The sequence below is a fragment of the Seriola dumerili genome, unplaced genomic scaffold (assembly GCF_002260705.1).
Source record: "Seriola dumerili isolate Sdu_G_001 unplaced genomic scaffold, Sdu_1.0 BDQW01000645.1, whole genome shotgun sequence".
In the NCBI taxonomy this organism is placed as follows: domain Eukaryota; kingdom Metazoa; phylum Chordata; class Actinopteri; order Carangiformes; family Carangidae; genus Seriola; species Seriola dumerili.
In genome coordinates this window covers 1,100,875-1,124,947 of record NW_019174900.1, presented here as the reverse complement: position 1 = coordinate 1,124,947, position 24,073 = coordinate 1,100,875, and the positions used below count along the sequence as shown (strand labels likewise).

At 39.8% G+C, this 24,073-nt stretch overlaps 1 protein-coding gene across 1 annotated transcript; it reads left to right on the top strand.

Annotated features, from left to right (window-relative positions):
- Positions 1 to 12,378: 12,378 nt before the first annotated feature.
- hspa9 (heat shock protein family A (Hsp70) member 9) lies at positions 12,379 to 23,853 on the top strand. Its single transcript, XM_022765082.1, has 16 exons — positions 12,379 to 12,666; positions 13,472 to 13,530; positions 13,777 to 13,864; positions 15,086 to 15,267; positions 15,500 to 15,624; positions 15,731 to 15,804; positions 17,084 to 17,190; positions 17,311 to 17,473; positions 17,571 to 17,663; positions 19,036 to 19,245; positions 20,088 to 20,315; positions 20,407 to 20,629; positions 21,015 to 21,109; positions 21,308 to 21,400; positions 21,681 to 21,821; positions 22,747 to 23,853. Exons 1-16 carry the CDS (start codon positions 12,586 to 12,588, stop codon positions 22,843 to 22,845), a joined length of 2,061 nt encoding a protein of 686 aa, XP_022620803.1. The 5' UTR covers positions 12,379 to 12,585; the 3' UTR covers positions 22,846 to 23,853.
- The last annotated feature ends 220 nt before the right edge of the window (positions 23,854 to 24,073 follow it).

Below are 24,073 nucleotides of genomic sequence, written 5' to 3'. Positions count from 1 at the left end.
AAGTGGCTTCTGACTGTCCTTAAGTGACCCAGCCTTAGTCCAGACTTAAACCCCCATAGAACATCTGTGGAGAGACCTGAAGACAGAAGTTCCCATCCAGTCTGAAAGAGCTTGAGAGGATCTGACAAGAAGAATGGGAAAGCTTGTAACTCCCCACACCTCAATTAAAGGTCTGAATATTTTTGTGAATGAGAAATTTCACTTTTTGATTTGTAATAAATTAAAAAAAAAAAAAAAAAAAAAAAAAAAAAAGTATTTATGATTCTACTACTGTGATCTAGTCTTTCAATACTTGTGTTGTCTCATTGTTTTCAGTTTCATGGTGTCACGCTGGCATCTTGTATCCTGTATGCTGATGTCAGAGTATCGCAGTGAAAGCTAAAGGCCAGATGTCAGCTGTAAGAGATTCTTAGACTGACTTTCTTTCCTCCAGCTGTACTTCTCTGTTTCACTGCTTTCATGTGGTGGAGTGTCCTCAGCAGGTTCACCGACCTGCCACCACCGGCTTCTGCTTTAATCTGTTTTCTCTTGCGCCATCATAATCAATGTTAAATGATGAACGGTAAAATCATTTTGAAATTAAATTCCACTACTTTAAATTATTGTTTGGTATAAATATTTTAATATAATCTAATATATTAATTTATTCATTTTAATTCTTTCTTTTTTTTCTTTTTTTTTTTTTACAGTTGCTAACTCACACTTCTTTAAACTCTTCACACAGTCAGTCACAACAGCAGTCAGTGTGATTTAAACTGTGGTTCACTTTTCATTGCTTTGATAGAAAATGCAGACAATCTTCTCACTGAGACCCAAACACCCCCACAGCTCTGTGGATTTAAAAAGTATGTTTGATACCCAACATGACACAAAGTGACTGTAAATTAGACTCTTATTTCTTATATTCTGCCACATCTACATCGAAAAAGAAAACAAAAATTGTATAAAGATCCTGATGGTGAGTGTGTATTTCCATTCCCTGATAACGTCTGACAGACGTGTGCCAGGCGAATAAAGATGTGAGGTGAGGCTGAATCCAGATGGTTTGTTAATTTTCATCATTCTGTCCCAGTCACGCGCTGGTTTACAACCCGTCTCAGGTTGGCATCACTTTTCCTTCCACCTTCCTCTTATCAACCACACAGATGAATTCTCTTCTTCACGGAGGTGGAAAGTTCATGATGACCAGCCGCATGATCAGGTGTCCCTATTAAACTGCAAGGTAGCAGAATCTGCACAGTCCTGGTTTATGACATGGTAAAAGATGCATTCTGAAATGGTGGAAATCAGACTCACCTCCCCAGTTTGAGACCTGGTCGGTGGGTGTCCTACTTGTAGAGAAGAAGTTCCTTTCCACATATAACCTGGTGCTACAGCATATCAAGAACCAACAGATCTATCCCCCTCTGTATCACACCTTTCTCAATGTTAGCAGTGATGACATTAAAAAGATATCAAATATTACTGAGAACCATGCCCTAATTTTACATGTGTATTATAGTTGATATTTATTTATTCATTTAATGTCCTTTTGCTGTACCTGTCCACTTGATTTAAACATGTTTTGTCTGCCTGTTTTTTCTCAAGTAAAACCACCATCAATAAAATGTTAAAAAAAAAAGAGAGAGAGAGAGAGAGAGCACAACCCATGCAATAAAGGAATGCCTTTTTTTTTTGTTCTGATGAATAAAGAAATGAAAAATGTTTTAAATACAGCGGCCAAATTGTAATGCCCCCGACTCCATCCTAGTCTTACTATATTTGTGGGGATTGGTCATTGAGATAATGCATTGGGGTAGACACTGTTAGACAGTTGCGATGGTTAAAGTTAGGGTAAGGGGCTAAGGAATGCTCCAATGATGGATCCCCTCAAATATGGTAAGACAAGGCTGTGTGTGTGTGTGTGTGTGTGTGTGTGTGTGTGTGTGTGTGTGTGTGTGTGTGTGTGTGGCTGCTGTGGGGGCCTAAATCTGTTTACACACTCACACTGTGGGCACAAAGAGTAATTCTCCATAATGTAAATCATTCAGTTTTAGGGTGAAGACTAGGATAAGGTTTAGGTTTCAGTTTTAGGATAAGATCAGGTCTGGTTAAAATTAAGGTGAGTGTTATGCAAGTAGTGGTTAGGGTCAAACCACATACACACACACACACACACACACACACACACACACACACACACACACACACACACATACACCATGTGTTTTAATTAAACAGCTGATTTAAATTTAAGCCCCTCCGTGAAGACAACTTAACGGGAACATGATCAGGCTCATTAGACATGGCTACAACAGTCCAGATGATCGTGGTGTCGTGCTGCTCCCCGGCAGACTCTCAGAGTATTGGCATTCTTGCAGCGTTATCTCCCTGGCTCTGCCTCGATTGTCAGCTCGCCTTTATTTGTGGAGCTCTTCACATCTTTTCTATTCTCTGGCTCTGGCTCTGGCTCTGGCTCTGGCTCTGGCTCTCAGCTAACAACTGTGTCCTGTTGTGGATTTTGGACTTTCTCCTGATCCACTTGGTTACTGGTTCAACTCCTAGAAAAGAACAGATATTTTTCTTCTCACATACTGAGTTGTTTTTTTTTTTGTTTTGTTTGGTTTTTTTTTTCCAATTTCAACAGAAGAAGCTGTTTCAGCCACCAAAGCTTAAGGAAACTGCAGTTAGTCTATTTGCTTTAAAAGAGGTTTGAAGAATAGAAGAAAACTTAATCCTCTGATGATGCATCTGGTAAAAATCATCATCCAGAAAAGTAAAAGTGCAGGAACCTGTTCTGCGACAAATCATCATCATCTCTAATACATTTTAATAATATAAGGAACATCCCAACTTTAATCCTGCAGATCTATGGATCAAATCTGCCCCAATCTTAAATGTACATGGATTGCACAACATTACTGTGTTCTCAAAAATGGCTCATCTGTCCCTCGTTTGTGCCATTTAATGTGTTTTAACACTTTTTCTTTCACGCACAGGAAGAACAGCCTCACTCCCACTCTTCTCCTGCCTGTAATCCCTCTAATGCATCAGACTTCACTTATGTTTTCTGTTTTAAATGGTCCAGTCTCTTTTCTCTCACTGGGACCATTACAGATCATCTTATCTTATCGCAGATGAAAATGTCACCTTGTTCCATGGAGCTCTACTGCCCCCTGCAGATAAAGCTTCAGACTGCACTGCACTGTGGTGTAATGTGGGTGTCCGGTGTAGTCCACTGTGTTAAGCTTTCTGCTTCAGATTGAGGCAGGAGGGGAGGTGGTAATTCTCCCAGTGTTCCTCCTGTCTTCAGGAACCTCTTCTCTGATACTTCACCTCCCTCTGGCTTTAAACTGTGAGCAGTTAAATTGTTTCAACTCAAACAGAAATACTGACATTAACTCACCAAATACATAAATCCTTCCAATAACACACATTTTAATGGACACATAGTGCTGGTGCATTTAACAATAGTAATTCTGCATATTGAGATTGCAAACAAGTGTATAGAAGTTCATTAATGACAAACTGCAGAGAGAGAGAGAGAGAGAGAGAGAGAGGATGGAGAGTGTTATCAGTGTTTCAGCCACAAGAGAAGCTGTGTTACAAGATTTAAGTCGGTTTTCTTTGCAGTATCTGTTTACATCCCCTGCATGTAAACTGTGAGCTGAGATAACTGAGCAGGATCGGACCTGAAAGTAAAGTATCACTCTGCTGGACCCCACCAGACTAACTCTTACCTGTCAGTGGTCCATTACCATCCTCTGTTATCTACTGGAGAATAAGAATAAGGATAAGAAAAGGAATTAGAAGAAGAAGAAGAAGAAGAAGAAGTAGAAGAAGAAGAAGGAGAAGAACGAGAAGAAGATGATGATGATGAAGAAGAGGAAGAAAAGGAATAAGAATAATAATAAGAAGAAGAATGATGATGAAGAAGAAGAAAAGGAAAGAAGGTGATGATGATGATGATGATGATGATGATGATGATGATGATGATGATGATGATGATGAAGAGGAAGAAAAGGAATAAGAATAATAAGAAGAAGAAGAAGAAGAATGATGATGAAGATGAAAAGGAAAGATGATGATGATGATGAAAATGATGATGATGAAGAAGAAGAAGAAGAAGCCTTTTAATTCTTTAACAGCATTCATGCATTAAATATGAGCCAAAGTGATTTACATGAAAGCAAATCACCATAACATTTAGTATAGAACAGAATAGAATAAAGTTCAAATTGAAAAGACAAGATAAAATAACTGTCAGGCAAAAAACACTTCAAGAGAAATCAATGTTATAAAAAGTGTCATTTAAAAGAGTCAAGAGCCCTTTAATCCCTCCAGCACACTGTCTCTGTGTTTATGGACATAACAAACAAAAGCTGCCTCTCCATGCCTCCTGACTTCAGGCACAATCAATAGGCTCAAGCTCCAGGATCTGAGGGACTTAACAGGCTCTTAACCATATCAGACAGATAGGACGGGGCACAGCCATTCATTTCATTAAGAAACAATAACATTCGTTCTCTGACAGGTAATTAACCAGCGATTTTAAAACTGGAGTGATGAGCTTGTGCTTTCTGTACAAGCTGTACCAATATCTCTCTTATATCCAATTCAGGTGGGACTAACATTTACATTAGAGGGGGAGGTGGGGAGCTAAACATTCACTGTGCTCCTCTGTAATTAAGCTCATCATTCAATACGACATTTTAACCACAGTGAAATTAACGGATGTGGTGGAGCAGAGGGACAGACACGAGGAAATGACACTGTGAGAGGTGGGTTTCTGTCAAGTCAGACTCCCTCTTGGCATCATAGCACAGTCCGATCCTCACCTACAGACTTCAAACACATATTGATATCATTCAAGCGTGGCTTATATTATTATCTCTGAGATCTAATAGAATCTGCTTAGAAATGACAGAAAAAAGATTCTTCAGAGCGAAAAAAAAATGACCTTCATGACCTTATACGTGGTCTTGCTCTTCTCATGGGTTTAATTTTTACTGTCATGATACTGATTCCTAAACAGGCCTATATGGTGGTATTAGCATGTTTCCATCTATCAGATTTGCATAAAAAAAATAGCGACACTTAAAATGATTGCCCAGTGCTGGTCAATCACTTTAAGTGTGGCTAAAGACACACCAGACAGAAGTGTTACAATAGTTCAGCCTGACAGAGATAAAAGCATGTATTCGTTTTTTGTTGCTGTTTTTTTTATTATTATTATTATTATCTGGGAGATATAGTTGGGCAAATGATGAAAAGCTTCTTAAATCCTAATGTTTGAGCTAATGACTTTTAAACTTTAGGTCCAGGTCAATGATAAGGTTTTTGACTTGTTGCCTTGGTGTTTAGTGAAAATGTCTTGTAATCAGAATCTTTGTCTCAGCTTTTGCTCAAATAACTAAAAGCCCTGTTTGATCTCATTTGTAAGAAGTTCTGAGTCAGTCACAGACTCAGAGATACGTGCAGTAGAACTGTAACCTGGGACGTGAGGAGGTACAGCTGGGTGTAGCTGGTGAAGCTAGGGAAACTCATGCTGTGATTTGAAGCATAATAAGATGCCAGATGTCAAAGCTTGTGTCCTGGCTCAAATGCATAACTTGGAGATACATTAAAAGTTGAAACAGTTCATCTTTATGTAAAGGTGGTGCAGGTATGAGTAGTTAAGTGCAAGTGGCAAAGTCAGCAGGCAGGCAGGGGTCAGTAACAGGCATGAACACCACACAGAAGGGAGCAGACAGAAGGGAGCAGGCAATAGGCAACGTCCAAGAGGAAACAGGGGGTCAAAAAAGGGCTGAGCTAAAACTAGTGGACAAGAGACAAAAAAGCGGAGTCCAATCAGAGGGCAGATGGTTCGGTTACCTTCATCTCTGCTGCAGGTTCTCAAAGGTGTAGTTTCAAGATGGATGACAGTGCAGGCTCTTCCGTGACCCCGTTGGCTTTGCATATATGCACAGCACATTAAATATTTACAATTATTTCCTGCAGCATCATCAAACATAATTAAACCCACCTGGGTTGTAGAAGAGGCTGCACTGTCTGGGCTGAGATATGACTCATGTTGTTAAATAAGTAAAATGTCTGCTGTATCTGGTCTCAATAAACACTAAGAAAATGACAGAAGCTGTGCAACTTAATTGATTCTCTTACACGGAAAATACTGACATTACAGAAGTTGCGGGTGTGGTTTCATACAGAAGGAATATTCACTATGACATGGTTTGAACTGATCACAGAAAAGTAGTCTATTGTGACTGATGCAGATCATCAATGAGACAAAGTGCATGAGATGAAGCCAGACACTCAAAGCCTGTTCAGAGTGTAGCCTATTATTTGAAATAACAAACACAACGATATGTTTTCTCATTTATGAAATTATTGATGGATGTCATTAAAATTTCTCAGCTTGATATTTTTCATGTTTATATCGTCTTAAATTACACAGCCTGCTGTAACTTCTCATGCAGACAGACAGGTGTGGCATTTCCAACATATTTGTGGGAGGTTTTCAGCAGAAACCAAAGATTTTCAGAGCATCCATCAGCTTTTGGAACTTGTGGCACCATATTTCGCATGAGTCTGTGATTTTGAGATCTTCTGGTTGGAAACTTGTCTTGGAGGCTGCTAACTTATTTGTGGCCCTTTATAACTTAAAGTGCAATAGTGCAATAAATTACAATAAAACCGACAACGCCACCCTTTTTGTTTTAAAAAGAGGTAAGGGTCCTCTCAAATAAGTAAAAAACAGCTAAAACAAGATTCAATACAAAGTAAAAGGAGCAACGTCATTAAAATGTAGAGCAGAGGGGATTCTGGCACAGTCTTTAATAAATATTAAAAACCGGAACAAACAAATAGCCAGTCGAAGCATAAACCAATTACTGTGGTGCCACAATAAGCACGGTTAAAATAAACCAAGTTAAACAATGTACACAACACAACACAGAGAAAGATGTAGGGGAAACAGGAGTAGCCACGCCTGGACCGATCGTCCGAGAGACCGCTTCTTCCTCCACGGGCCCTGCGGGGGATAAGAGCGGCCAGATAACTCGTTCTCGACAGACAATTAACACACGGTCCTTGTTCGTGCCGTTCACAGTGCCGGTTCGTTCTCTTACTCACCGCGAAGGAGGAGATTTTACTCTCCTCCACTGCAGTTGTAGCGCGCACGGCACTGACGGCTTCCTTCCTGGGTCGAGCGATCTGGTCTGCACGGCTGTTGTATCTCTCTGTTCCCAGCGGCCGAACTTCTCCGCCGTCTCGTTGTGTCCCGACTGTCCTCCTCCAAACTCTACCTGTAAAAAAAGCTGTTCACCCCTCTCAAGCCAAACCCCTTGTCCATGGAGGTACTCTCCTTCGATTGGCTGAGAGCCGAGTTGTCCAATTAACCAGGTGCAAAGTCTTTGAGCTAATTTGACCCACTTCCACTGTCTCAGTCCAGGGGCTCAATGGCAGAAATGTCAAAAAAAACACACATCAATAAAAAAAAACACACACAACACAATATTAATAAAGTATCAAGAAAACAACTCATGCAACAACTAAATCATGCAACATAAACAAATAACTCAAAATAATCAACCCATAAGGAAATCAAAAATCAAATCCAGAATTAAAAACAAACACATTTCTGCCAATTTACATATTCATATGATAAGATTGAGGTGGGTCAGGTAACTATATGAGATTCCCTCATCATTCCTAACTTCTCTTGAGACTGCTAATTGGATGTACACTCATCAAGCACTTTATTAGGAACACCTGTACACCTGCTTATTAATGCAATTATCCAATCAACCTATCATGTGATAGCACTGCAATGTATAAAATCCTGCAGACGCAGGTCAGGGGCTTCAGTTAAAGTTCACATCAAACATCACATCATGAGAGAAAAACGTGACTCAGTGACTTTAACCATTGCATGATTGTTAGTGTCAGAGTTAGGGTTAACTGCATAGACTTTAAATAAAGATGAACGTAGCCTCTGTGACGTCACCCACAAATTTCTGAAGAGCGAAGCTCAGAGTGAGCTGCTCCACTGTAGCCATTTAGGCAGTGTCTGACTCCGCCCCTAACTCCCAGCTAATCCAAAAATGGACAAAGAAGAGGGGTGCATGTGGAGACTTCAGTGCACGCCAGTTTGTGCCAAGCATACGCTCACCCACGTGTCACTCTAAGCAGCACACCCTTAATTATGCAGAACTTTATTACCTATAGAGACCAAAACTGTTTTTTGTACCAGGCTGTAAACATGTTTATTTCTGCTGTAAAGTTGGACATTTTAACATGGGAGTCTACAGGGATTGACTCACTTTTGGAGCAAGACTCTAGTGGCCATTGGGGGAACTGCATTTTGGTGCTTCGATGTTGTTCATTTTTTAGCCTCCGGGCTAGATGCTTGGTTAACTGGAGGGATTATGAATTTGGGCTGTAATAAATACAGTCCTGGCAGCTTTTGAAAAATGTGAATCTTAAGATAAAGTGCTTAACTTTACAAAAAGTACAAAAATTCTCAACCATTTTTATAATAAACTATCTCAACATATTTTAACAATAGAACAGCTTTCATACTTCCTTTTCTCTGTCTCTCCTTCTCTCTTTTCCCATTTATTCCTCAACCGTCATCTATTGTCGGTCCAGGTCCGAATAGGATAGATAGATAGATAGATAGATAGATAGATAGATAGATAGATAGATACTTTATTTATCCTCTAGGGCATGGGTCTGCAACCTTTATTACTAAAATGGCTATTTTTGGCCCCTCTTCCACAAATGAAAATCATCTGAAGCCGTAAAACCTATTCAACCCTTAAAATGAAGATAACACAGCTTTAAAGTTTTATATATAGTTTTACTATATATAAAAGAACTATAGTTTATTGCATTTATGAAATTATGGAACTACAAAAAAAACTGTTGACATTTTATTGCTGTTTTTACCTGTTATAACAAAGGAAAACACCAAACTCTTATGAATAGGAGAAAAAAACACTGGCATGTGTATGCCTACTCTTAAATGAAACGCAGAACTATGCAGGCCTATTGAGTCCTTCATTATTTGTGAAGGATTAAAAAATAAAAAGTTTTTATCCTCAGCCAAGTACAGCATTCAACCGTCCAGACATTCAGAATTAAACTCTCTATTTTCCTCCGAGACTTTTCTTTTTTTGGCTTTATCCATGGTTAGCTTACCAGGGGTCTGAAACTCAAGATTAGCCACCTATTGGCGGCCGGAAGAGGCGGTAGGCTGTAAATGTTGCTATGGAGACATTGTAAGATGTGACATATATTTCAGTCGACGAAATATTATCAGTATCACCTCGATCTCGAAAAATTGAGGTGTTCTCTTTAAAATGAAAGAAAAAAAGAAAATAAAAAATAGTCTTTATTTATTTATTTATTTATTTTTTTTTTTTCAAAGCTACAGGGAGCTACTGCAGAAGGGCTGAAGAGCCGCATGCAGCTCCAGAGCCGTGGGTTGCCGACCCCTGCCCTAAATTCATGTGTCCATTAGCTCATTATTGATAAGTAATAATAATAATAAAAACAGTTAATAATAAATAAACAATAATAATTAGATTAGTCCACTTCCTTTGGCTGAGATGTTGTATAGCCTGATGGCAGTGGGAACAAAGGATCTCCTGAACCTCTCTGCAGCACAGTGAGATGTTTCCTGCAGCTGTAGCTGCTTCTCTGTCCTGCCACAATGTTTACAAGTGTGCTGAGTAGAAAAGCTTCAGAATGAACAACATGTTGAACCTTGAGGTGGACGGACTACAACAGCAGAAGACCACGTCAGGTTTCATTTCCTGTCACAAAGAACAGAACCTGCCTTGTGTCAACAGTCCAGGCTGTTTATGATTTATACCCAATAAAATATTTACACATGAATGGTTTAATGCTGTGGTTACATGTTGAATATCCATTTTTGGACATGTAGTACGTTTTATGTCCATTCTGTAAGGTTTAAGTACGCCTGCCAGGACAATGACCTTCAGAACTGGGTGGCATCACATAGTGTCAGCTTGTTCAAGTTCAAACCCAGACTTCAGTGGGGATAGAGAACAGGAAACAGGAAAAACTAGCAAGAAGAGGAAGAAGAAGGAGAGAGGTTAAATTGTTTGGATGAACACAGTGAATGACAGAGCATGACTTCCTGTTTGCCAAACAATCTTTAAACCCACAGCCCTTATGCTCTGGACTCACTTGGACAACTATTTCATTACTTCTATCTGTCCAATTTCATTTAATTTTTACTTACTTAATCCATCATGTTGACTGTATCAGATTGTTATTTTCCTCCGTCTAGAGTTTTGGAAGCTGGCAACACACATACATATCCTAATACAATAAATGATCCACATATGTACACAGAATCTGTTGTAAAAGTTTAATTGTTGTACACACCTTAATACATACACACTTTTCACAGTGTTAGCAGGACTTGTGTTGGTGTCTAATGAACATTCTGTTATTATTTTCTACAGTGAAATATGTCACTCTTGTTGTGTTCATGATGATGATTTCCACATTTTTTTCTTTGCTGTGTTCCATCATTAACTGTTTGCTACAACACTTCCTTTTTCACCACATATATTAACATAATCAAAGGTATTTCATCTTATGCCACAGCTTTGATTTTGGTCAGTGTGCAGGGCAGCTACTGGTGACTAAGGGCCTTTAAAAAATATTAACAAAACTACTGTGCAACAATCAGAAATCACAGCCTGAATTAAAGGCATATCACAATTTTTTGAATTGAATACATTACATTCAATAAAATGAACCAACACACTGGATAAACATGATAAAAATCATGATAATCTAATAAAGCAAATATAAAAAAATAACAAATATAAGACTTTTTTTTCCCCCTATAAATCCATTAAAAAAAAAACAAGGTGAGCAGGTGTCTTGGTCAAGGTTTTGTCATGGATGATGACATGTTACATACTGGCTTCTATAATTACTCATTTCTGCCCTCCAGTGGACAATATGTGAAACTCACATCATTGGTTTGTCATAGGATTTTCTGAAATATCACCTCAATGAAATGTGTTGATGCTGCTGTAATGTATCAAAGGTAATGATGGAGAGACTTTCATCCCTAATGGTAATTTTCCTTGCCTCCAAATTAAAGAGATGCTGATAGTGGAAATTAAACTGTTCTGATCTGAACTGAACTGCTCATCTAATCCACAAATATTTTGATAATGAGCCATTTTTCAATCAAAAATGCCATTTTGTTGTTCAAAATTCTCCATTGTGGTGATTTGCTGTTTTTCCTCATCTTAGCTTTATGATGAATATATTTGGTCAGATAAAACAAGACATCTGAAATGAAGTGCAGTGGAGACAACATGAACCTTTTTGGAATAACACATATGAAAATAAGGCTTTTTCAGTATTTTTAAAATTCTCATAGAGAAAATGGTTAATTAATACAGATAAATCAATAACAAAAACAATTGTTGCAGTCCTAGTTTCAGAAAGGTTTTCCTCCTCAGCGGTACAAATAATGTACCTGGGCATCATTGATGGTGGCCTCTGAAAATAATGCAGATAAAGTAAAGGTAACACACCAAAACGTTATCAAAGTGACCCACAAACTAATCACTTGTGTGCATTTTCTTCTGGTCTTTTGAATCCTTTTTCTATTGTGTACAATATTTATTTTTCCAATCTTTGCACCAGTACAGATGTCACTTTCACCAAAAAAAAAAAAAAAACTACAGCGGAGAGCTATCAAAAGGGTTGCTCGTAGTTTTAAGAAAGTTGCTCCCACTTGTATTACAGATACACATTTCTCAGATGTGTACAGGGTAAGAATGTAAATAAGTCCGAAACTTCAACTTCAACTTTAGTATTCCGGAGGAGATTTGGTTAGAACTGCAGGTATTAAAACACAGACCACAGAAATACAATATGTGTATTATTATTAGATTTTACACATATTATTGTATGTACATACAAGTTTCTGTATTAACAATACCATTTCATGGTGCAGCAGGTAGCCTTTGTTCATTCAACATCCCTGATGTAACCATGGGATGTAACCATAGGATGTAACACACTGAAACTCCTGCGCACCCCTCGTTACATCATGACCTTCACATGCCCACTACGTGTAGCTGCCCTGTTCTCTGCCTAATCACAAAATCAAAAAAAATAAAATAAAATAGGACAAATCTGTCAAATGTTGATATTAAAAACAGGGATTATAACAACTATATCATATTAGCAAGAAAACATGCATGGTAAATTCATAAACAGTTCGATAATATTTTTTTAAACTGTAAAACCTATTCAGGCAGTAAACAGGCAGCCCGATTTGGGGTCCTTTAGCGTTGCATGGTGCAACATGTGTTGGATAATTCCAGAAGAAGCTTCGCAGTCCCTTTGCTGTTTAAGTCCAAAGACAAGCGGTGCTGCTCGACTTGAGCTCTACAGTTTTCTCCTGGACGTCTGACGACACTTGGACATTTAACATCGTTTAGCTGTTCTTTGCTCTTCACCAGTTCGGAGATTCTGTTTTGACATTAAACGCTGCGGACATTTTTATTAAATTTAATTACCGTTAGCCGAATTGTCAAAATGTTGAGTGTCGCCAGAAACGTTTCAAGGACTCTCCCGACAAGGACCTACACAAGAAATGTGTCCTCTCTGGTCAAGAAGGTTAGTTCAAACAAACTCATATTAACAATTGAAACACACGGCTGATATCTAATATAACGACAAATGACAAATCCGGTTTTGTGTCGAAGTCCGGCTAGCTTAGCATGCTAACAGTTAGCTTGAGGCCGGTTACGAAATCGTGTTTATCTATATCTATTTAATTGTCATTTACCTGACTTTTGAAACACACTTATTGAGTGATGCTACGCAACATAATGTTACCACTCTATGTGAACGTCATTGCCTTGCTTTGGTGGGAGTAATATGATGTGCTAACGGCAAAGCTAACGCGTGTCATCTTCCATTTGACGGCTAATCTGTCACCCATTTGTCTTAAATACATACTGCACTTTGTGTTAATTTGAACTATATCCGTGTGCCATACGTTTACAAATGTAAGTTATGCTGACTTGCATATTTCACTGTATGATGTGAGACAGTGCTTCATCTGTTCCAAGTCAGTGACCTTCAGTGATGTTTCCCCACCCCCAGCATGCTGCAACATTTCTCACATGTCCCAAAATTTTATTAATACACTCATGACCTGTGTATGGTCAGCAGTATTAGTTTTCCAGCTTCTTTACATCATTGGATGGTAACATTTCAGCACATATGATCTAATCGATCTAGTCCTTCAACATTTTACTGCCTCTAGATTCTAAAAGTTTACGACATACTAAGGTTGTTTGTGTTCTGTTACTTGAGTTTCTTCATTTCTATTCTTTGTAATTCACTTGGCCACTTTGATAACGGTCTTGGTAATATTTGGTAACAGTTGTGCGTCTGTTTTGTGATGTATTCGTAGGCATGCTGGAGTGGCTTCCAACCAGATGCCCTCAGAGCCCTATCCAGGAGAGACTATGCGTAAGTATTACCACAAAATCCCATCAAATCACTTTAAATGTCCTGTTGAAAATGATTATTAGTAGCAGAGTGAAAAGAAGCAAACTCACATAGGAGCAAACAGTGTTTATGATGATTGTGGGTTATTCCAAGACACATTCAGTAAAACATCCTGTGAAGATGAAGTAGATTCTAGTGAATTAGAACTGCTTTCTAAAATGTGCATGACATATTTATAGTAAGTTTTTTTTTTTGTGTGTGTTGCAGGTCAGAAGCTGTCAAGGGAGCAGTCATTGGCATTGACCTGGGAACTACCAACTCATGTGTTGCTGTCATGGAGGGGAAACAGGCCAAGGTGAGGATGAGCAGACATGTCTCATGTCTGTTACACACAGTAGAGAATGTGGTCAGGTTTTGATTAAAGCATTTCTTTTCTAGCTCAGCTGATCAGTGTTAGCATTTTTTCCTCAACAGTTCAACATGTCAAAAATTGAATGCTAAATGTTGACGATTACACACTGAGAAATCTAAGTTTCTCTTTAAATTGGATTATAATATACTTGATGATCCTGTTGCCATGTTACTGAAGTGTGGTGCAGAATATCTGTCCTTCAGATAGCTGTATATGTCATTAATAGCCAGATACACACACACACACACACACACACACACACTCTCTCTGAGTGTATATTGGTGCAAATGCATGTTTCATTTTGAACAGCTACAGCCCATGGTCACATTATAAGGGTCCAGGAAGGACTACAGCTGATGTTGGTTAAAGTAATGCCTAACAAGTAGAATTTCAATATGTTTTAGACTTCTGATTAGACTAGATTTCTGATTGACTAAATAAAGGACTTATGACTTATTTGGACTGAATAGGTTGAAACTGACTAAAAATAACCAGTTTTCCTTCCGGCATTGAGTTTGTATAAGCTGTTTCATCAGTCTTTAACTCTTTTGTTTTTTTCAGTCAACAGTACAGACCTCTGACTGTCAGGCACCTGATGCATTTAATGTGTGCAAATAACAGTTAGTGCCTTTAGGCGTTTAGTTTATACTTTCTATACTTACTGATTTCTTCAGTATAGGATATATAGAAAGTTCATCCCATTTACTCACTGATGCCAGTGTCAGATGTTTCTCTGACCAGAATTTTGCCTACTAGTAAATACACCCCCTTGCCAATTTATTATGTACACCTGTACAGTTTAATGCAGTCCAGTACATCAGATCTGCTGCAAAGTCAGCATCTAGGGAGATTATAAAGTCCAGTTTTTGTTGATACTGTCAGAGAATTATTAATGAAGTTGTTATAGGTTTGTGGTGGTGTAAAATGTTGTCCATTCAAATATCTCTAATATTCTTATCTAGGTCTAGTTGAGTGGAAAAAAGGATCTGTTTGTAAAACAAGGTGATTTAGTTATTCATTTAACAGTATGATTTGCACTCTGCACCAAAACCAAGAAGATGACATATTATGCAGATGAAGGACAGCATGGAGTGAACAGTGGTAGATGAATAGTGGCGCTCCCAGTCTGATGAAGCAAACAAAGAGTTTTTCTTTTCCTCTTAGGTGCTGGAGAACGCAGAGGGAGCCAGGACCACTCCATCAGTCATCGCCTTCACAGCAGATGGGGAGCGTCTGGTGGGCATGCCCGCCAAACGCCAGGCAGTCACCAACCCTCAGAACACTCTGTACGCCACCAAGAGACTGATCGGACGTCGCTATGACGATGCTGAGGTCCAGAAAGACCTGTGAGTTCATCTTTAAGCTGGTTATTCTGCATCGTTGCATCTAACAATTTCAGAAGTAACGTTTGACAATGTTTTACACTCACATGTTGAAGACCTTTGTCAATTTCTGTGTTAAGTGTTTCCCCTCGTTTGACTGTATCCACCATTTATTAAAAAAAAAAAACTTATTTACTCACCCAGAACAAATAGATTCACAGACTAAGTGAAAATTGTGGCGTCTTTTTATTAACAGGAAGAACGTACCATACAAGATTGTCCGTGCATCTAATGGTGATGCTTGGGTAGAGGCTCATGGGAAAATGTACTCCCCCAGCCAGGCTGGAGCTTTCGTCCTCATGAAGATGAAGGAGACCGCAGGTGAGACTGCAACCGCACTGAATAAATATCACCATCGTTTCTTTGACGTTTACATCATCCACATGTGAGAATCAGTTGTGGTTATAATTTTGTGTTTGTGCTGCAGAGAACTTCCTGGGAACCAAAGTGAAGAACGCTGTCGTCACTGTACCAGCCTACTTCAATGATTCTCAGAGACAGGTACACACACAGATGTTGGTCTTTCTGCACTTAAGCGTCTTGTGGCTGAAATGAGTATTACAACAACAAACAAAATCCTGACGAACTAATTTTCACCTGTTTCCACTGATGAAGAAAAAAAAAAGGAAACATGGAAAGAGTTTCCTGGCAAATCACAACACAGCATACATTATCTCAAGGCACTTTACAGAGTTAGGTAAGATCTTATAATATTGTAGATACATACTCAAACAGTTCCCACAATGAGGAGGCACTCAGAGTCTGCCTCGACTGGTTGGGATTGAAACATTTTAAGGAAACAAAAACATGTCGATAAATTCTATAAACAGTGTTCTTTTTCCCTGTTTAGTTGCTCTGATAATTCAAATGGATCTGTGTCCTATCAGCTAAAAAGAATTACATTTGAGTAACTTGAATCAGGCTGTATAGCGTGTAGTTTCTGATTTTTCATATTTGAGGTTCTAACAGGAAAAGACCCTCAGGATAATAAACTTTCAGACAGTTACTTTCTTGTGTTGCTGGTGTTTGTTTGGAGAACATTTAATGTGGGTGTAAATCTGAAGGGATGTTTGTGGGTTATCTGCAGGTTTTGAAAAGTACTGAAATTAATTTCCTCAAAAAATCCCTAGAAGGCACTTATCTTGAATTTCATCCTCCCATTAGCTATACACCTTGTCCTTTTTTAGCACTGCAGGGGGGCTGAATCAAATCCCAGCTGACATTGAGACGAGGGGCAGGCTGTCAGGAGATGTTGTGACTTTATTAGGAACCTATGCACCTGCTTAAGATCTGTGTCATGAACATGACAGTGAGTTCAGTGAACTTCCAGTGACCTCCCCAGTCTCCACACCTGGATGCAGTAGAGCACCTGTGGGATGAGGTAGAACAGGAGATTGGCAGAATGAATGTGCAGCTGACAAATCTGCAGAAATGATGTGATGCAGTCATGTTAACATGGAGCAGTTTCCAACATCTTGTGGAAGGTGTTGGAAGAATTGAGGCTGTTCTTAGAGCGAGAAAAGGGAGGAACCTACTAAGTATTGATGTGGTGTTGAGGTGCTCGTTGAGTGTATAAACTAAAAGTCAGGTTGCTGGGACAGTGGCAAACACTGTTTTTCCTGGTATGATGGTGAAGCAGACATGAAATCAAGTTCTGTGTGTTATTCGAAGTTCTGAAATAGAACTCGGTGAACTCTGCACAACCCTGACACTCACATCTGATCAAACATGTTTGTTTTGTCATTGATCAGTTGTCGAATGTATGTGTTTTGATTCTCAGGCCACCAAAGATGCTGGTCAGATCGCTGGTCTGAATGTCCTGCGTGTGATCAATGAGCCGACAGCCGCTGCTCTGGCCTACGGCCTGGACAAGACCCAGGACAAGATGTGAGTCGAGATGTAAAAACACCACCACTGCACCAGTTCTGACCGAAACACAGAAACAAACTGATGAATGTTTTATCCTGAGCGGGCTGTGTTTTAAAAGTGACTCATGTCTGTTTTCAGTATTGCTGTGTATGATCTTGGTGGAGGTACGTTTGATATCTCAGTCCTGGAGATCCAGAAAGGAGTTTTTGAAGTGAAGTCCACCAACGGCGACACCTTCCTGGGAGGAGAGGACTTTGACCAGCACCTCCTCAAATACATCGTCAAGGAGTTCAAGAGAGAGGTACACAGTTTAAGTCTGTCTTCAGACGAGCCTCTGGCCTGTAGTTGTGTCTGCGACTCTGAGTTTTTCATGTGTGTTGTTGTGCCTGTCGTTCCAGTCTGGTGTGGATCTGCTGAAAGACAACATGGCTCTTCAGAGAGTCCGAGAGGCTGCGGAGAAGGCCAAGTGTGAGCTGTCCTCTTCACTGCAGGTACGAACATGATACAGATGAGTTCAACACACAGGTCAATACATTATGATGCCAGTTAACAACAGATTAGGCTTTTTTTTAATTTTTTTTTTATGTCAGTGTCAAAATGTCTTCTGTGAGAAAGACCGATTGTTTAAGTATAACAGCTGCATTTACATTTCTGTTCTTCTGATCTGCGGTCACGTCTTGCACAAAAATTTAACTTAATGGCATCGAACATCACATGTTATCATAACATGTTAAAGTCTTCCATGATATTAAAAACAAAGAGAAAAAAAAACAACAGACGAAGGACTTAACCACCAGATTTAGATTGCAAAGTATAATTTGATTAGGTCATCAGCTGGCAGCCATAATGCTCTGCAAGCAGCAGCATCTGTGGTGTGATGAGGTTGATCCAACCTTGCAAAGTGAAGCGATGTGGTTCCTTGACATAAAACAAAACCAAAAAAAAAACCCACAACTTTTCAAAAAGAAATCTCTTACAAGTGTATGATTTTATAATTTTGGAAAATTTGTCTTTTTTTCTTGGATTATTACCACCGTTCCTGCAGTTGTCATTTTTATTTGTTGTTACTTAAAGTGGTCGTAATACGCTGTCGTACCTTTAGAACGTAACGGTTACTAAAAAGTTTGTTGTCCATGATTGCAGTCCAGCTCTCAGTCAGCTGTCCAGGCAGTGTGTGTTTGGCTCAGTGTTACAGTGCTGGTAGAGGAAGCTTCTGTGTGTTTGACTGCAGCAGCTTCTGTTTTAGAGCGTGCTGCTGTTGAACTGCCGCAGGGCTCGGCCCAGAGTGGCCTGTCCTGGTTCTGACAGCAGGGCGGGCCGACCACAGGGTCAGACAAACTTCTGAAGTTTTTTAATTCCAGTGCTACTTTTTTTTTTTTTTTTTTTCTTCTTAGATTTTCCAATGAAGAAGGGATTGATTTATGTTTATAAAATAATGACATTAACACTCTGACCAAGGGACATTAAACCCACTGAAACCCAGGACGATGGTTATTTTTGTGTTCATGCATAATTAAGCATGAACACCATCATTGAGGGTCGAAATCTAATCACATTGTAATCCATCTGGATTTCTATTGATAGAGTCAGAACTCAGTGTATTGATCAGTTGTTCTGCATCATATCTGAGCTACATGACGGTTAGAACAGCATCCTGTGGCCTAAACCTTAATTTGAGTGGCTGAAATGAGACGGCTGACAAGTCAATAATCTCAAGAAGACACCTACAGCAATGCTGAGTATTTGATATTGAATGAACCAGAAGCAAAGAACGATTAATCCATGACTGTCAGACATTTTCTTCCAGCTAATTTGATGTGGTGAAACTGAATGTGATCACATTGTGTTTGTTCTCTCTCCCAGACTGACATCAACCTCCCCTACCTGACCATGGACGCCTCCGGCCCCAAACATCTCAACATGAAGCTGACTCGCGCACAGTTTGAGGGCATCGTGGCCGACTTGATCCGCCGCACCGTGGCCCCCTGTCAGAAGGCCATGCAGGACGCAGAGGTGTCCAAGGGAGACATTGGAGAGGTGCTGCTGGTCGGAGGCATGAGCCGCATGCCCAAGGTACACAACACACACACTCACACACACACACACTATAACACACTTAACAATAACATATTAACAATAAAAATGTATGTAATGAGTTTTTTGTCTAGTTTATTGTATATTATGAGCCATTAAGTCACACTGCGCTACAAAACTGTGAAGGACAACACAAGAAATCCCAACACTTACTTCCATTGTGGTCTTTGGATCTGAGTCCAGAGGTCGGTTTGCAGGGGGACATTAATCAACACAGCTATCAGCTAAAATGGGAGACATGGTTACAGGGTTTTCTAACAGGCACAACACATGTTAATTAGTCATGTTCATTTCCATTGAAGGGTCACTGTGGAGTGTGACATAATCCAGACACTGGTGTGAGCAGTGTGACATCTGCTTTTGCCGAAATTAGTAATGTGGATTTTATTTTTGTGGAAGGTTTCGGCAACACTGAGATGTTGAGCAACTAGCATACACTTAAATTACTGGCTTATAATAATAATATATTAATTAGATATCATTGCTATTTATGTAGCACCCTTTAAAACCCAGTTACAAAGTGCCTTAACAGTCAAGATAAACATTGGGGAGGAGTTATGAGAGAGGTGCGGCAATAAGGTTCAATAAAAATGAGATAAGATTCTAAGATAAGAAACAGAAGAATGACTTAATATAATAATCGATTTAAGAAGTTACAAGTAGATTCAGACTTCAAGCTCTGAGAAAGCACACCTGTGAAAATGTGTCTGATTTAAAAGAGGCTGAAGAGGCTAAAATAAAGTTGTTTTTTTTTTTTAGAGTTGTATTTTGCTGACTTAAAGTATGACTACTGCATAAGAGAAACGTGTTTGTCTCTGTAGGTTCAGCAGACGGTTCAGGACCTGTTCGGCCGCGCTCCCAGCAAGTCTGTCAACCCCGATGAAGCTGTTGCCATAGGAGCAGCCATCCAGGGTGGCGTCCTGGCCGGTGACGTCACTGACGTGCTGCTGTTGGATGTGACCCCACTGTCTCTTGGTATTGAGACTCTGGGTGGAGTCTTCACCAAACTCATCAACAGGAACACCACAATTCCCACCAAGAAGAGCCAGGTACGTACACCACCACCGTCCCGCCGCCGCCATCATGAAAAATTTAAACACCACATCACCTAAAGTACATGACTCCTCCGCTCCCATCCAGGTGTTCTCCACAGCAGCCGATGGGCAGACTCAGGTGGAGATTAAGGTGTGTCAGGGTGAGAGAGAGATGGCGTCAGACAACAAGGTGCTGGGTCAGTTCACCCTGGTGGGGATCCCCCCAGCGCCCCGCGGCGTCCCTCAGATCGAGGTCACCTTTGACATTGACGCCAACGGTATCGTCCACGTCTCCGCCAAGGACAAGGGCACAGGCCGCGAACAGCAGAGTGAGTGTCAGCCGTCAGTCTGAGGTTACAGTAAAACAGTAACCAAGTTCTTCTCTGTTTGATTGATGATTATTGTGCGTTTTCACTCACGTGGTGGAAGATCTTTTCTTGATGTATTTTTTTCATATGACTGTTGAACACTTGTTTTAGCATTAGTGTTTGAAGTCCTCAGCAAGAAGGATTAAATTGTAAACGCTAATATTTATGGACTGTAACTGTATCTTTCAGTACTTTCTTATGAAATGTTGTTCAAATAAATTAACACTGAATATTTGGCTTTAATTAAAAGGTTCAGAGCTGCATTTAAAGCTTTAATTGGCAGATTAGCAACATGTCAGACTGCTGCTTGTTGTGTAAACATGCTCTCATGTTTCCTCCTCCTCAGTTGTGATCCAGTCTTCAGGAGGTCTCAGTAAAGACGACATCGAGAACATGATCAAGAATGCTGAGAAGTATGCAGAGGAGGACAGGAGGAGGAAGGTAAAGGCTACAAACTGGAACTGATGAGTCTTTGCATCTGAAGTTGATTCTAAATTTAGTGATACACACTTGCTGTGTTTTTTAAAAGTGGTGCTAACTGCAGATTTGTTTGTTCAAGCTCTTGGTTCAATTCTATTACAGTAAGCCTGTTTAATGTCATTAACTGACTGTTTCCTCGCTGTGTGTTATTGTGTGAAGGACCGTGTGGAGGCCGTCAACACAGCTGAAGGAATCATCCATGACACAGAATCTAAGATGGAGGAGTTCAAGGACCAGCTTCCTGCTGACGAGGTAAAACAGGAGGGAGGCATCCAACACTGTCTGCAAGATCATTTGTCTGTACCAGTGTATACAGAATAAGACATAACAGGATTTTTTCTGGGTATGACATGAAAGTGAGTCCTGCCCAGTTTAGATGAAACCACTCCCACTTCTTATTGATGAAAGCCTCATACAGACGTCGTTTCAGTTAAACTGGGAAGGATAAATAATAGCGTACTGCTCATGCCTTAACACATAACGCACCTTCATTCATTTATTCATGTCTCCTCTCCAATCCGTCCTCTCGCAGTGCACCAAGCTGAAGGAGGAGATCTCAAAGGTCAGAAATCTTCTGGCCAACAAGGACTCAGAAACAGGAGAGAACATCAAACAGGCAGCCACCAACCTGCAGCAGGCGTCACTCAAACTCTTCGAGATGGCCTACAAGAAGGTAGGAACAACGTTCACACTGTCACAATGTCATGGCTGTTAGAAAGGATGCTGTTCAAGAACCCGTTAAAGTCATAGTCACAGAAACAGATCTTATCCAGCCTGGCAGTATGGAAGTTTATGGAATTTTATAATTAACTTATTACACAGACAACAATGAAATACTAACTGACAATGGTAGAGAGAGAATAAAAGTTGGATAATCTCTAAAGAAATCTATTGATTCATGAAAGAAATAGTGAAATGATAATATAGGACATGATACAGTCAATAACCACAAAATGTTTTTCCCTGGTAAGAGTGGGGAGGATTGGGATTTCCAAAGAAAAGACCTGCTCTATTATAAACCCCCATAAAATATTTATTCATTATTTTTGTCATAAACATGTTCTTTATTATTATTCTTATTTACAGCTCCAGCTGAATATGACTTTGTTTTAATGTGTAGATTTTTATTTTATTGATTAATCTTTTGGTCGATAAAATGTCAGGATATAGTGAAAAATCTCATTTCCTGAAACCTAATAAAATGAGAAGTTTGATCAACACCGCTAACCTAAATCTTCTCAGTTTACTTCCTGATAAAACAAAGAAAAGCAGCAAATCCCCACAATGTACAGTCTGTAAGGAGGGAATGTGTGGCATTTATTTGAAAAATTACTTTTATTATTTACTGAAATAATTGCAGATTATTTTTTGCCAACAATCAATTTATTGTCTCAGTTGTTTGTTTACTTCTAAACCTGCTGTGCTCTGACTAAAACAGACTCTAGACAGTAGAAATAATTTGTAATAAATTGGAATGTACCAGTTAAACACTGACTATATTTCAGTAATTTGGAAACACCTCCGGGACAAAAATAAATGATCAGGGTTACTGTCTCCTGACATCACTGACCTGTGAACTTCCTCCTTCCCTCCTGCAGATGGCAGCAGAGCGGGACGGCAGCAGCAGCAGTGGCAGCGGCAGCAGCAGCAGCAGCTCGGGCTCTTCAGAGGGAGAGAAGAAGGAAGGCCAGCAGTAGAACCTTCGCACTTGGTTGTCTCGTGGTTTCCGTGACAACGGAGGACTGTTGGGCTCAGGGGTGGAGCGGGTGGGGAGGGTGTCAGTCTCGAATGACAAGCTGAATCTTAGTCATTCTCACCATGTTATATTATTCTGCTGTGTTTTGGCAGTACAAAACTCTAGTGAAAAGATCCATGTCAGTGTAAACTCTTCTATGATACCCCATCTGTTTGTAATTTAATTGTCCTGTATGTTTATTTTTTTCAAAGCTGTTGATTTACATATTGAGGTAGTGAAGATAATAGTTTTTGTCAAAAGACATCATGTAGGTTTCATCTTTTGTTCATCATCACAGACACAGTTTATGTTTGTGCCAGTGGAGTCGGATGAAAGCTCTGGTACAGCTCTGCGTTGCAACAGGCATAATATAATATTGTACAGTGCTCTACAGAAGTTATAGCTATCTTGTTTTAATAGTGTGCTCACAACAACTCAGAGGCGGGAAGGTGCTGAGCAGAAACTTTTTATGTCAGAAACTTTCCACCTCTCAGGAGTCCTGGGTACACTCTCAACTATTCACAAACATGCAGAACTGTGGTCATGAGGTGGTTTTCAGTTCATCACTTTTATTCCTGAAAGCTGTAAGAACGAATCTGCACCAATCTGAGAGGATGTTGATCCTGTTTGTTTCTTTTCCTCTGACATTTTAAATGGGCTTGTTCAGGCCGGGGGGGGGCAGGGTGTGTGTGTGTGTCAGGCTAGAGAAAAGTCTCAAACCAAACAATGGGGACAGAATAGAAATGTACAAGTATATATATTATATCTGTGTGTGTGTGAGGATAAGATCAAGTGTTTGTCTCATGTTTGCTATGGAAGAATGTAAGGCTTTTAGTTCTTTGCATCTTAAACGCAGCAGAGCTCTGACTCTGTAAACACACGTCTGACTTCAGTTGAGCTGTAAATGACTTTGTGGAATCCAGATGTTGCACAATAAAGGATGAGGCCTTAGTTTACCTCCCATCTCAGACAGACGATGAGAGGAAGAATTGATGGAAACTAGCAGAGGATGTAAGAAACATGAGCCCAGCTGTGTCATTCCCCTCCAGAAGGAAGTTTTGTTGCTGCCATAAACTGCTCTATGTAATTTGATTGTTGCTGCTGTACCTGCCGTATAGTGATCCAAGGAGCTCTATATACAGTGGGGACCACTCAGACCTTTAGGACCTCCACTGTATGAAGGTGGACAG

Bases quoted from the DNA above. Each gene is read 5' to 3' on its own strand.
- hspa9 (XM_022765082.1), top strand. From the start codon at position 12,586: ATGTTGAGTGTCGCCAGAAACGTTTCAAGGACTCTCCCGACAAGGACC. The intron at 15,268-15,499 runs GTGAGTTCATCT...TTTTATTAACAG, and splicing joins GCTGAGGTCCAGAAAGACCT to GAAGAACGTACCATACAAGA. The intron at 15,625-15,730 runs GTGAGACTGCAA...TTTGTGCTGCAG, and splicing joins GAAGATGAAGGAGACCGCAG to AGAACTTCCTGGGAACCAAA.